The sequence below is a fragment of the Centruroides vittatus genome, unplaced genomic scaffold (genome assembly GCF_030686945.1).
Source record: "Centruroides vittatus isolate TY-2023 unplaced genomic scaffold, ASM3068694v2 contig_299, whole genome shotgun sequence".
NCBI classification, from domain to species: Eukaryota; Metazoa; Arthropoda; class Arachnida; order Scorpiones; family Buthidae; genus Centruroides; species Centruroides vittatus.
The window spans coordinates 1,990,453-2,005,644 of NW_027121909.1; the positions used below are offsets into that span (position 1 = coordinate 1,990,453).

At 24.2% G+C, this 15,192-nt stretch overlaps 1 protein-coding gene across 3 annotated transcripts in view; it reads left to right on the forward strand.

Moving 5' to 3' along the window:
• Atg17 (autophagy-related 17) overlaps nucleotides 1–15,192 on the forward strand; it is a 114,811-nt gene that overhangs the window by 60,356 nt on the left and 39,263 nt on the right. For all 3 annotated transcript variants that reach the window (XM_067267231.1, XM_067267230.1, XM_067267232.1), the window contains one exon: nucleotides 13,599–13,823. In XM_067267231.1, coding sequence (XP_067123332.1) covers nucleotides 13,599–13,823 — 225 coding nt within the window. The remainder of the gene's footprint in view (nucleotides 1–13,598; nucleotides 13,824–15,192) is intronic.

Below are 15,192 nucleotides of genomic sequence, written 5' to 3' on the forward strand. Positions count from 1 at the left end.
TAAGTTCCCATGGTGTACAGATATTTTTTTTTGCAGTAGTTGATGATTTTACATTTACTCAATAATTATAATTCATGACATGTCATTTTACCTCCAGTACTGCTTTCAACACAGTAGCTGCTCTCTACACATGTGTGACTGGTTTGTATTGGACCTGTATTTGTATGGGGTGTATGTAATGGGGTTGGTGCAATGTTGTCATCATGCTGGGTATGTGGGCAGACTTGCCTGGAAATGGATAGATGAGCAGTATCTCGGTTCCTAAGACCATCAAAAGTATGTCTTTACCGATGGTCTTAGGTGACCCCTGTGAAAGGGTCGTTTGACCCCCAAAGGGGTCATGACCCACAGGTTGAGAACCATGAAAGAAAGGAGGACAGAATCAAAAGTCTGACCAATGTCAATGTAAGCAACGAAAACTGAATTTTTTTTTTAATTGTTGATTATGATAGAAAGTGTGTCAATTAGGTTAGGTTAGTTATAGTAGAATGGTGACCAGGTCCACAATGTTGAATAAGTATGAGTCTTAGAGAGATGGAAAAGTAAAGTTTTACAGTATAAACAAATCTCAAAGATTTTTAGCATAGCAAGAGAAATAGATGTAGGAGAATGTGAGTTCCTCTCTTCTTTTTTTTTTTGGTGGATAAGGTCCACTGATTGATAACAAAGCTAGTTTGAATTATCTTGAAAAAAGTCTTGACAGAAGACCTTGTCAATTTAAATGATTTTCAAAGAAATACACAGCTTCAAAACTTGTTAAACATTCTGACTCTGCTGTAGTAAAAGAAAAACACTTGAAAATTATGAATGAAGATGATTCATACAAATTGTATTCCCTCTATCCTAAAATATTTGTCACATTTAACATTTGAATTTTATCCCAAAATAGTTGTCGCTTTTATTAAAAAAAAATTATCAGAAATAAGAAAATTTTTAATGGAAACACAAAATTTAATATTTAATATAAATAAAGATTAAATTAATGAAATAACTAAATATTTTAATTAATATTAATAAGAATTTGGACTTGTAATACAGCTTAGGAGTTACATTTGATATTAACTGGAAGTCTATTCTCAGTTCTTAGTGTTTCTTTGTTCATATGTACAGTTTTGTAGGCATTATTTCCATTTAACATCACTATTATTTGGATGTATTGCTTGTTTCCTTAATTGGGAAATTTTTAATGGTTTTGAATTTAAATTCATTTTAATAATTTTTTTTGATGAAGCAAGTATAGTTTTGTGTTTTGGTTTTTCATTTTTAGAGTGCTACAGTAGAAATTGCAAAACAGCATTATAAGTATGTGTATTGTTACTCATTTCTGATTTTTCATTGTTTGGCCCTAAATTTTCACCTGTTGTAACTTTTCAAGTAATTTTGCAATGATAGCGAGTACACTTTAAAAATTTTTTTTCTGTGATTGTCTGTAAGTTTGCTTTGACAAATAAATGAAACACAAATGATGTTTTTGGATTGGTTTGAAGCAAAAACATTAATCCAAAAAAATAAGTTGAATAGAAACTGTCAAAAATCATAAGAAACATTTGCAAAAATGGCAACTATTATGGGACAGAGTAAATATGAGCTCTTTTTTATCAGAAGAAAGATTTCTGATCTAGTGATAAATGTAACTAATACAAAACAAATTATTATGAAATAGAAAACAAATTCACTTCATTTTATTAGTTACAGTTTGAAAACTGTGTAAGAAATATGATATAATTGCATATGTTAATAATACTGTATGTGGGAAAAGATAAGATTCTTTATTTTTAAATTTTTATTTTTTTATTCTTATCTTACTAATTCATATGAAACAAACACCGAAATAAGGAATTATGACTGTTACATACATTTATTATGATATTTAAAATGCTATCATTAAAATTACAATTTGATGCAAATTGCTATCTGTTAAACACATTTGTGAAAGTGAAGTTCTTGTGTAGCATCAGCTTATTTATATTGTAGTATCTGCTTCAGTTTTGCCTATTTTGGAAAAATCTAATCTGCATTTTGATTGCAACAGCAGAAGGGATAAGGAATGACTTTTTTTTTTAGTCAGACATTATCATAAAAGTCATAATAGTTGGTTAAGGATTGCATCTCAAGATAAATTTATTATGCAGCTGTTCTTATTGCCAAACTATTTTCAGTAAATTATTTTTATTAAAATATTATTGAAAATGATATAAAACAAAATCATATTTCTACTATTTTTTGGGATTACTGTTTTTCTGTTTGAATTTCTATCATTTCCCTTCTGAATGTTTGAAAAGTATTAGTCAAATTTTTTTATTTTGTTAGTAACTAATAGCATTATGTTCATTGTTTATACAGTTGACAAATATTTTTCTTCTAATGAATATTATAACAATAAAATTTGGTAATTGCAGCATTTTGAAAAAACATTGCTAGAGTCTTATAACTCTGAGAAATCAGTAATTATTTTTATTTTTGAATTTATTATTCTAAAAACTTATGATTATTAAAAGAAAAATTACATGTTTGATTCATAGTAAAAAATATTGCATAAAAATGAAATATATGAAATTGTTTATATCATACAGTTTCCTTAGCAGTTATTTTCACTGTTGGAAGTTTAGATTGAATTTTATAAACAGCTTAAAAATATACATTGTCTTTAAAAAAAATTTTATAGGATTTTTACAGGACCACATACTGTTAAATTTAAAATAAAATATAATGTCATTTGACATTATTTTATTATATATTTATAGAGCTTTTAAATTAAAAAATTTTATTTAAATAACAGTTATAAAAATATTTATATTTGTATAAATGTAATTTAGTTAAAACAGCAACTATTTCTAAATTGTTACTGCATGTTATGAAATTTGTTTATTTGTGTATTATTTACTAAAAAACCAATGTTTGTGCTACGTGTTAAGTTTTGTATTAGCATGAATATGAAAATATTTTAGTTTCATTTAATAAATTAAAAGATTAAATATGGTTAAGAAAATAATGATTATTGTTAGATTATTTATTTTTATTTTATGTATGAAATATATGTTGAATTATATATTAGTTTTGACCATTTAATGAATGCAATATGTTGTGATTTAGAGAAATACTTAATTTTAAATTCTTTATTTTATATAATATATTTTAAAATGATCATATTTATTGATTGATATTAACATTTGTGAATTAAAAAAATCTTGATAAAGTGAAAGAAAAATCAAAATTATTTAATCATATATATATTTTTTATTCAAATTCTCTAATGGTTATTATATAGAAATATAACATCTCTTATCATATCAATAAAAAATTATTTGTTATTTGTTTCTATAAGTAGTTAATTTCATTGTCATAAAATTATATATAAAATTATATTATTATTTTTTAGATTCATTATTATTATTATTTGTTTTTTTTTGAACAAACAAAATTGTTATTATTGGAAACCATGAAAAGTTTTTTGTGTTTTGTATATATATTCAGTGAATGCATGAATATTTGTATTTGCTCTCTTGGCCTTGCAGAAGGAAATGTGAATTGCAAAAATTCTATTGAAAGCTACATTGGCCTCACTGATTCACTCACTCACTCATTCATACACTTAGATGAAATGCTTAAATGGAAAAACTATGTATCAAAACAGTAAATTTTTTGGTTGGAAGGGTATGTCACCAGAAAAATTTGAAATCTCAAAGAAATTGGACATTTTTATTTTCTATGAAGTGTAAAGTTTAATGCTTGATGCCTACAAAAACTAAATGATATATAAATGAAGCATTTTAGGCACTATCTGCTTATTTTTGAAAAGTTTGTTTCTCTTACTTTGCTTGAATCATTTTAAATTACAATGGTGCCTTGTACTTCAAATTTAATTCATTTCAGGAGACCCATTCAAAGTCCAAATGAATTTTTTTCCATTACAAATAATGGAAAGGGAATCAATCCATTCCCAGACCCAAATAACCAATAACTGAAATAATAACCATTTTGATAAACTTATAACAGCAAATACACATAATTTAAGGTAAAAATAACACAATTAAATGCCCCAATAATAAATTAAACCAAGAAAACAACAAATAAAATATGTAAATACTATATAGTACAAAAATTGCATAAACTGGTTTCACACTGTCAACTTTAGCATCTTAAACATAGCAACCAGAGACATCATACTTGTATTGTTTTCATGCTTCACAATAACTTTCTTTTTCACCATAATCACTGATATTATAATCTTTTTCTTAGACTTCATTGCTTCCACATATTTCTCAGTGACCAAGATTAATAAGTAAAGGTTATATTGAGTAGAATGGAAAGTTTATGTGCAGTTTTAACAACTGTCACTACTTAAAATAGATATTGATTTAATTATAACAGTTGTGAAATTTAACACATTATTGCTAATGTGAAATTGCATTCTTTGTTTAGAAACACTTTTTACTTCAAATTTTGTGTGTATAAAATCAAATTGAAATGTCTTCAGATAAACAGCATAATCAGATATATTATGTTTGGAAAGATATAATGTTGTACAAACAGTAAAAAATACTAATTTGTTATGTGTACAGGATTCTGCTCCTAAATTTTAAACATGCCAATTGTTGTTCAAAAAGATCCATTCAGGAAATTTTGAACTAAAGAATACAAAATGTACAAAAGCATCCAAAAGCTTGAAAGTCCAGAAGAATCATTGAAAGTACAAGGTTCCACTGTACAATATTTTTTTGGTTTTACTATTTTTTTAAAAAAATTATGTAATACATAGAGTAAATTACTGTAAATAATAGTTTATAAATTACAAAAATCTGTAGGTAGCATTGTAAAGTGATATGAAACACTAGAAGCTCTGACTGACTGTAGTAGTCAGAGAAGCCCCTAATAATATATATAGGTTCAATAAATATTATAATTTATTTTTATATGATTGATCAAATATTTTAGCTAATTATTTTGGTGGTATTTAATAATAGCTATCTAATACTAAATATTATACTAAATAATTTTATACTAAATAACTCAAAAAAGATCAGATGTAGTTCAAATTATATGATAAGATTGATTATATGTTTGATTTACATTAAAAATTTACATTAAACACATAATAAACAACAATAAAAACAAAAAAAAAACAAGTAAAACAGCAAAGCCATTTTTGGGAGCATGAGCAATGCATCACAAATCTTGCACTCACACCTGTTTGTAGAAACAGTCTCAGCATTTTGTATTTCTTTTGACCTGGTTTTCAGTCCCCCGACTACCTACAAGTCTGATTTATTTTATGTGTACATGATTTGGGCACCAAATACTCTGCCAAATTGCAACTCCTGACATGTACTCCTTCATACCTCTAAGGTGTGCAGCTGTTGACAGCAGCATGATTTTAGAGACGCGACATCAATAATAGTTATATAAAAATTGGAAAACTATAGATTAATGATGAGAAAAATTTTTTGTTATAATAGCTACACAATTTTAATTTGTTTATCTTTCAAAGTATTTTTTTTATCTTTCAAATTATTTTTATAATTGTAATTCCAGCATTATATAAATGCCTACCAATTTCATTTATTCAACTATTTGATAAGTTATCTTATTCAAACTGTCAAGTCAATGTTGCAAATGGACTCAAAGGCAAATGAATAAAAGAAATAGAAGTTTTTTTTGTTAAACAATGGTTACATTCATAAAACATTAAACAAACTAATCATAAAGAGAAAGCAAAAGGAACTATGAGAAAAGCCTTAGAAATAATCAATTTCTAATTTGGTTAAATTCTTAATTTATTAAATTTTTTATATTTATAATTAATTCTTAAATGGATTAAATATATATTTCATAAATTCACCCCATAATTACAAAAAATTAAAAATAAAAGCTTATAGTTTAAGCTTGTTATATAACAACAGATATTGTTATCAGTTGTTTAATGTTATGAAAATTAGCCATGACCCAATTTACTATTAATGCTGCTATAATAATAATAAGTATCATACTATAAATATACTTCACAGTCCATTTTAGAAAATGATACATACAAAATATATTATGACAGAGCCATAATCACAGATAAAACAGTTCACCCAATGGACTTGCCATCACTATCATTGACAAATGCAATAAAATCATTTATATAATAGACACACCTGTTCCAAACACTTATAACATGATTTTTTTCAGTGTGAGTGATTTAACAAGTACACTTCACTTACTCAAGAAATAATACAGATATGGAGGATGGATAAGGTATTTATTGTACTGTATCTATTGTCCTCTTTTCTACTGGTGTTATGCCACATATACTACACAAAAGTCTAGAAACATTAAAACTTAATAAAAACATATACATGGCACTACAAATAACCACAATATTGAACACGTCACATTGTTAGGATGTTTCTAGATGTTGACACATATATCAATAACACAGAAACTTCATGTTACACTTGTTTGGGAAACTATGCCTTGACTTTAGTCTGGCATAGCACTTGGCACCAGTATCAGCTGAGCACGACATTTGCAACCTAATAATAATAAAAGTTAAACATATAAAAAAAATGTTTAAAAAAATAGAATCAATAAAATTTGCATTTCCACTAATTATAGTTTTATTTAACATCATCCCTATTAATAATGACACCCCTCTTATAGGTTGGTTGTTGCCATCAATATACAGTGAGTGATCAGTTAATGAACAGTTTGGACTAAACAAACTGATAATGAACACTTTTACAAAAGATTTTTATGTTCGGACAACAAACACATGTTTGGATAACGAATACCTGACAGAACAACCACAAGAAGAAGCGACAATGCATGTAAGATTTGTAAAACTATATTTTACTGGCATTTATGAATGATTTAAGGAATGAGACTTTCACAGTTGTATACATAACCTTTGTTGCATTAATTGATTTCTGTTCTCTGAATTTTTGTAAGTGCATTTTACTTAAAAAACTGATAATATTATGGGGCCTAAAAAGAGTGGTGTCAAGAACTATGTTCACTATAGAAACTAAGCAAGAGATAATAGCCAAGTTAGAGAGTGGGAAGATGTCTGATGTTGCCAGGCAGTATGGCTTTAACAGGTCTGCAGTAGGCACAATCTTAGCTAAGAAAAATATAATCAAAAAGACTCAAGCAGATAAAGAGTAATGAAAATCACATCTGAAAAACAAAGATGATACATGAAAAAATGGAGAGATTGCTTTTAATTTGTTATTACATATAAATAAATGTAATAAGAAATTATATAATTTTTTTATTTACTTTTTTTGGGGTCTCCAGAATAAATTAGTCAAATTCCCATAAAAATCTATGATAAATCGATAATTGGTCAACAAACAATACAGGTAGTGAATATTGTCTTTTGAATGGATTATGTTCATTAATCAATTACTCACTTTAGTAAGTTTCAAAATGATTAGAATAAGCAGATTCTATTATATATATTTGTATTAATTACCCCTTCTGTAATGCATATGTGAATAAATAAAACAATAAGATAAAACTAACAAAAAAACAAAAGATATGAAATAAACATAAATTATATACCATTATGATTGACTAAAAAATGCTTCTTAATAAGATTTGTGTATTTGTTTCTGTGTTTGCATCATACTTACTTATTTATATTGGAATGGGACTATGAACCAGCAATGTATGGTTGTGAAGATGTTTATACATAAACTATTCTAAGTTTCACCTTTTACCATGTTCATTTTGGAGAAAAATCATTCACACTGACATATAATTCCAAATAGAATATGCATTTTTAAAGCATGTCATTTTATAAAAGGATGTCTTTTTTATTGGAGTGCATTCTTTAAAATTCAGTTACGACAGAAAAATTGTTTAAAATAATTAGTCATTTAATAATATACAGTAATATTCTATAATGGTAGGGAAATTGTTCTTTCCTTGTTTCATGCTAATTTTTATCATTACTTTTTTACAATAGACTATATATAGCTTTATTCAAGATATAAATAATTTTTACATACACTTCATACAATGAATGACTTTATACAATCATTCATTGTATTCATATGACGATGTATATCACCATTTACTGTAATATTATATTGGTGAAGAACCCATCTTGGTTGATTGATATAACATACTGAATTGACTAAAATAAGTCTTGCTCCACAGTTTATTAAAATAATCAAACTTTAAGTAAGTTGTTGCCAGTACTAAATTTATAATTAACCAATTGTTAAATATTTTATTTATTTAATAAAATAATATGATAATATATCATATTATTTTTATATAATAAATAAATGTTTTATTAAATAAATAAATTTATTTTTTTTCTGAAAATAATAAATGAAACTAAATAAAAGTAATGAAAATTAACATAAATGAATATATTATTCATTAAGAGAAAAGAACTTAGTAATGGATTTGTTATATATTATTTTCAGCTTATAAAATAGCTATTCATTCTTATAAATTATGTACTTTTTTAAAATACTAATAATCATGACTATTTTTAATTATTAAACTTGTAAAGATTAATTAAAAACATATCAGTTAAAACTACATATTTAGAAATTTGTGAAATTCAGTTCTCAGTCATCTTGATTTAGGTAGAAAGTTCAGATAGGATATGAGATAAATCAATCTTCTAAAAATAATGTAATGGAAATGAAAATAATTCAACTAACTAATTGTAACAACAAATAAAACTTTTCTGTTATCTCAGTTTGATTTTTAATTTTGCACTTATAAATATTTTTGCTTATTATCTGTTATTTAGAGGGATATAAGTAACTTATTTAAATAATTTATCATATTTTAATTTTGTTTTTATTATATGAAAAAATATCTCATACAGCAAAAAATTAAAATGTGGTCAAGTATTTACAGTAGGTAACCGTTGTCATTAATAACCTCTTTTAGATAGCATTAAATAATTTACAAAATTATTATGATAAACATGTAATAACAATAAATTAATTACTTCGTAACCTATTTCTATTTTGATATTTTCTTTTGTTTGGCCTGAAAAAGATGCATACTAAATTGTACTGTAATTATTTTATTTCTACTGTTATAACTCATTGAATTCTTATATAAATGATATATAAATAAATACCATTAAATTTGATAAAAATTGTATTGTGAAACTATATTTAATATAACTATTATGCTTATTAACAAATAAATTTATTTAATGGTTAACGAATTTTAAGTTATGATTATTAGAATTGTTTCTATACATACATAAAATGTTTCAAATTTGTTCATATACATAAATTATTATTTTTAAGTAAATTATATACTGTAATTTCAAACCTTAGTAAAATTTTAAATATTGTTCTAAAACATTGTATTAATATTGAGTATATTAAAGTTTTTATGTTAATTTTAAAATTGTTAAAATCAATTTATATTTAATTTTGAAATGCAGTAGACTATTTGAAAATGTTTAATTAAAAAAACTTTTATAGAAGAAAATTTTTATTAAATTTGTTTTGTTAATTTTACATTTGATTATGATTTTTATTTCTGTATAAATGTTTTATTAATGCATTATGTTTTTTATTTTTTCTAAGAGTAAGCTATAACAGTTGAAATAATATTTGTTTTAATTGTAGAATTTATATGAGTATATACTGTTTCTTTAATGACAATTTAGATGTAGAAAAATCAAAATGAATTAATAACATATTAATAAATAGTTAGATTTTATTTTGATCAAATTTAATGTAAGATAATTGTGTATTGACAAAACTTTTTTTAAAGTGAAAATGTTATGAAATTATTTAAAATGTTTTTATTTGAAATATTGAAGTTTATTTTTTGTTTTTAAGTTTCTTGAAATGTTTATTTTTACAGTGAAATTTACAGTTATGAGTTGATAGCATTTTAAGTGACTGTGTTTTTATTGTTTTTTATGTTTTGAATAAAAGTGTTTTTTGTTTTTACCTTGTAATTGAGAAACTTTGTGACATGAAATTATTTTTGTTTATATTAATTTTGATTTTATATTGTAATATTAAACATTTTAAAAATAATTATTTAAATTTTTATTATTAAAAATTTTAATTATTTATTTATTTTATTTTATTTATTTATTAATAAATTTTATTAATAATATAAGATAATCAGATTATAGTTTCTTCGGTTTATCTGCAATTAAAATTTTTAATGTGATTTACAAGAAAATCTTATTATTTTATTGTAAAGTCTAAACAATATTGCATTTCTTTGAATTTAGTGGTATAATGTATTTTAAAAATTTCTGAATCATTAGATATAATTATATAAAAAATTTTGATATATTTATTTTCAAAATAAATTTAATATTAAAAATGTACAAAAAAAAAAAAAACAGTTTTAGTAACAGATTTTCATAAAATGTTTTTATTGAAATTTTAGTTTTTTCTTAATATATTTCTATTATAATACAATATTTAATCATCAAAAAATACGTAATTTTTTTAATGCATTAAAAACAAGGAAATTAAGACTAAAATATAAAAATTATTTTTGACTGGCCAGATTCCATAATTAAGACAAATAAAATATTACATATACTCTAATAATTAAAACATTTTTTTTGTTTCAAATGTTTTATTTTTTATTATAATCAAATTAATTAAATACAATAAATTTGAAAATATATATTTATTGTTATACACACACCTTTGTATAGAGAGGTCCAAAAACTCTTTTGGTTTGATAATCTCTAAATAAGTTTGTAAATTCAGCAGTTGGAATATATGTAAATAAACAAATATAAATATAACTAGGTTAATGATAGCAAATTCAGTAATGATTATTTTTATCTCTCAATCTAATTATTGCTTCTAAAAGATAGAAAACTAATTTACATTAGAGACATTCTTTGCAAATGGTTATGCATAAATACACTCATGCCTATTTATTTTTACTTTGTGATAATAAATACTAATGTAGTTTCAAAGTCTCTTTGGGCTTCAATTTGAATGAATTGTAGACCTATAAATTTCCACTGTTGTCCACCTGTCTGTCTTTCTTTAATCTTGAGAACAGTTAGATAGATGAAAGACAAGATCAGATATGGAAACCTTAGGAGCAGGAGACCCCAATTAACTATATATGAACTTCCAATACAAACTGGAAATCATGTTATTTCTGTTCAAAAGTTTTCTCCTGAAAGGTGTTAGATAGATGACCAGCATGATTCTATTGTTAAAGGAAAAGTATGATATACTGAGGCAAGCCACTACTAATTTGAGGTGAAGAGCATATATTTTAAATAAAATAAAATAATATGATTAATAATTGCAGCCCAGCATTGTGTCAATGTCACAATAAATAATTGCTTGTTGGAATTAACTTCCCTTCAACTTTAATTTAGAATAATTAGTCTTTTTTTATATTATTATAAAAATAAATTGTGAATTCTGCAAAGCAACATGGGACATAAGTTTAATGTACTTCCATACAGATAGGAAATTAATATATTATGCTTATTGCAGTGGTGTATCCAGAATTTTGAGAATGAGGGTGCTGCTGAAGACAGGTTTGGGAACCAAAGCATGTGTCCCCCTTTTTTCTAAAAATATTACTTAATTACTTTATTGAATTATTTTAGTTACCTCATTGGAATATTTAATGTGTGTTGTTATATTTATTTTTACTTTAAAGTAACAAAACTGCTTTGATATGAAAGGGGTGCTATAGCACCATACATCTGACAAATACCTCTCTGGACAAACATCTAGCTTACTCATATTCTCAACAAATGTGTTGATATGCTTGTTACAAAAAATGGTAGTTGAAAGAAAAAATAGATGGTTTGACAATGCTCATTTGAAAATTTAAAATAAGCATTTTTTTTTATCTTTGTTTTTCATAATTGATCTTTGTAATTTCAACTCTACAGTGTTTAAGTTAAAAGTTTTATCTTTCATAGTTAAAGCATTAGCTATTATTTAACCTCTGGAAAATTATTGGAATGATGATTATTAGATTCAGCATCATATTTTTTTAGTGTATATTTTTAATATATGGATTCTAGAAATAGTTTTGGAAATATTCTGTATAGTACTTATTAATAATAATTTTCATTGAAACATATTTTGATTTTTAATTGTCTGTAGTTTTTGATATACTAATCAATGTGGATTAGATGAAAAAAGCTTAACTAAAATAAAATATTTTGAAAATTTATCTACTTAAAAATAACTATGAGATTATGGCTGAATAAATATGCCAACATTTTGAATATATTTTTTGTATGAATTCAAAGATTTATACATTCATTTAATGAAAATATAAAGTTATAAAATGATTGAAGTTAAAATTACACATATAAAAGTGTGCATAAATGTCTAGATTTGCCCACGTGGGCCAGATGTCTTGCTCTGCTCATCCATACACTTAACATTGTGAACTTTGACTTTGCGTATCTCTGGTCACAGGTTGAATTTTAAAATGCTATTTTTATCATGACTGACTGAGGTGGATTCTATTTGCATGCAAAATATGATTTAAAATGGTTAAGTGGTTTTAGAGGAGTTTATTGTCATACAAATGTCAGTCATTGCCTAAGAGAGCTTCACTTCACTATGCTTAATAAATAGATTTTAATAGTAAATTAAATAATTTTGTTAATAAAATAAATACTTTAGTAAATAAAATAGATATGATTTAGTTTTAGCTATAAATTTTATAGTCGACAGTAAGTGATCCAGCAACATGGGCAAATATATAAAGGTTAATTTGTAGTGTTGATATAATAATCTCATATCCAGAAATTGTTTTTTATTTTCCTTTTTATAGTTTCTTGTTCATCAGCTCAGTTTTTCTTCTTCAGAAAATCTATTGAATTATGTGAATATGAAAGAATTATTGTGTTTGAAAGAATATTATGGGAAAAAAATGATTTGAGGAGTATTTAAATGGCATAATAGATATAATAATATAATACTTTTATTTTTAATAATTTAGAATTGAATTTCACTTCAAACTTTTTCGAGATGATCACATTAAAATTACTTAACTTATTAAATGACTGAAAACTGAACAATAATAATTAATTATTAGTGAAATCTAATTTAATTATGATACTGTATTTGTCTTAATTATGGATCTATAAATTATATTAGAGTAAAGAAACTAGTCCTGTTATGATAAATTGAAAATTGATCATAAAAATAATATTTTCAAGACAATGCAATTATGAGAATGTGTTTTCAAACAATAAATGTACTAAGTGAAATTTGATTTCATACTCTCATTTGTTCATGTACTGAACATGTTTATACATTTACTAAATAAAAATTCTAATAATATAATCACAATATTCAAACATTTTTTTCTCTTTATTCATCACCAGTTTCTGTGCAATTATGAAATTATATTCTGTATTTAATTTTTTTTAGATTTATTAGCTTTTATGTTATCTATATTTTATGTAATTTAAAATTTTTCTTAAAATAACAAAAACAAGATGGAACCTCTCTTCTATTAATAATTTTAGCCATGTAACTTTATTTTTAAAAATTTATAGAAATTTTTTAAATATTTAATTTAATTTATGTAAAATATATGTATGTTAACCACAATAAATACTTTGAGATTTAATTATTTGGATTGTTATTTTTCAGAGAGATTTAGATATGAATAAATCTCACTTGGAGAGAGTTCAAGATACAATGACTTCATTACAAAGTATAGCGTGGGAAATTAGTAATCAATTAAAATTGGATATTCTTCAATTAAGAGATCAAATAATACAAGGAAAAGAAATCTTTATTGAAGAAACTGCTAATATTACAATGCAGTTGAACAGCTCATTAGAAAAAATTCAAAAACAAATTACAAGTGAAAAGGTAAAAGTTTATTTTTTTTTATCTTAAACCATTTTTTATATGATTAAAATCAAGATTTAAAATTAATTTAGTATTGATTAATTATTAGAAGAATCAGATCATAATACATAAGTGTCTCCATACCATCTAAATTTGATAATCCTGATATGAAAACAAAACAAAAACTGTGAAAATGGAAATACCTGAAATATTTCAAATCAAGAATTGATTTTATTCTTTATTTCTGGAAAGTCACATACATTTTGTTTTTTGTTTTATTTAAATTTAAATCAAAATTTTGATCATCCTATACCACATTTGTAAAGTTTTTTTTCTAACTCATTTTTCTTTCTTTTTCAAATTACAATATTATCAGCAAAGATCGTATTATTGGCTATTTTATCTTCTTCCACAACTGTTTTCAGGTACTAAATCCATTCTAATGATAAACAAAAGGTTGAAAGAATGCTATCTTGTCATTCCATATTTATTGCTGACAAAATTTTGACATTTTAATACATATTTTTAACTAAATAGATTAAATTTTCTGTTGTTCTATTTTATGCATATTTTCTCATAGCTTATTTTTCTGAACTTGATTAAAGATGCTTTTCAAAACTTATGAATATCATGTGTAGATTCACATTGAATTCCCAATAGTTCTGTGATGTGATTCTTAAGACAAAGATAAGATTAGTTGTAAATTTGTTTGGCCTAAACCAGTACTATTTAAACAGTGTTCGTGAAACCTTAGTATTTTGCAGGCAACTTTCAAGAGTCCATAGGTTTTTATAATAAAAATATATTCTCGTTATTTTTAACAGCTGAATGATTGTTGGAAGCCAGTGTTAGATATGTTTGACCTTACTCATTTGGCTAATAAACTGAAGGCAGTGTATGGATATTTATATTTGTGTTTAGAGTTTGGAGATGATAAATTGTTCTATTGCAATTTGTTTGTAAAATTTACATCAGTCTGTTCATTTTATTTAAATATTTGTTCTATTTGCATTTTCACTGTGTATTTATATATGTTCTCTTTCATATTGTAAAAGTTTTTAATCGCTTTTTGTCTGAGGTTGGCTCAAATAAGCCAAAAATGTTTGCAATTAAAAGTTTTAAAGAATGTTTGGTCTCATTAACAAGCAAAAAGAATAAATGTGTAAATGAGTATACATAGGCTAGTTATAAACAGTTTTGTTAAAACTATGAATGTTAATTAATTTGTATTGTATATGAATATAAAATATATTAATAAAATTATTAATATATTTAATATATATTAATAAATTTGTTAGATTTAAGGAGTCTTGACAAGGAAAAGTTTGAAAAGTATTCATCTGGAAACAGTGTTGAAATCTTTTTTACAGATTCTTTATTTCTTTAAACT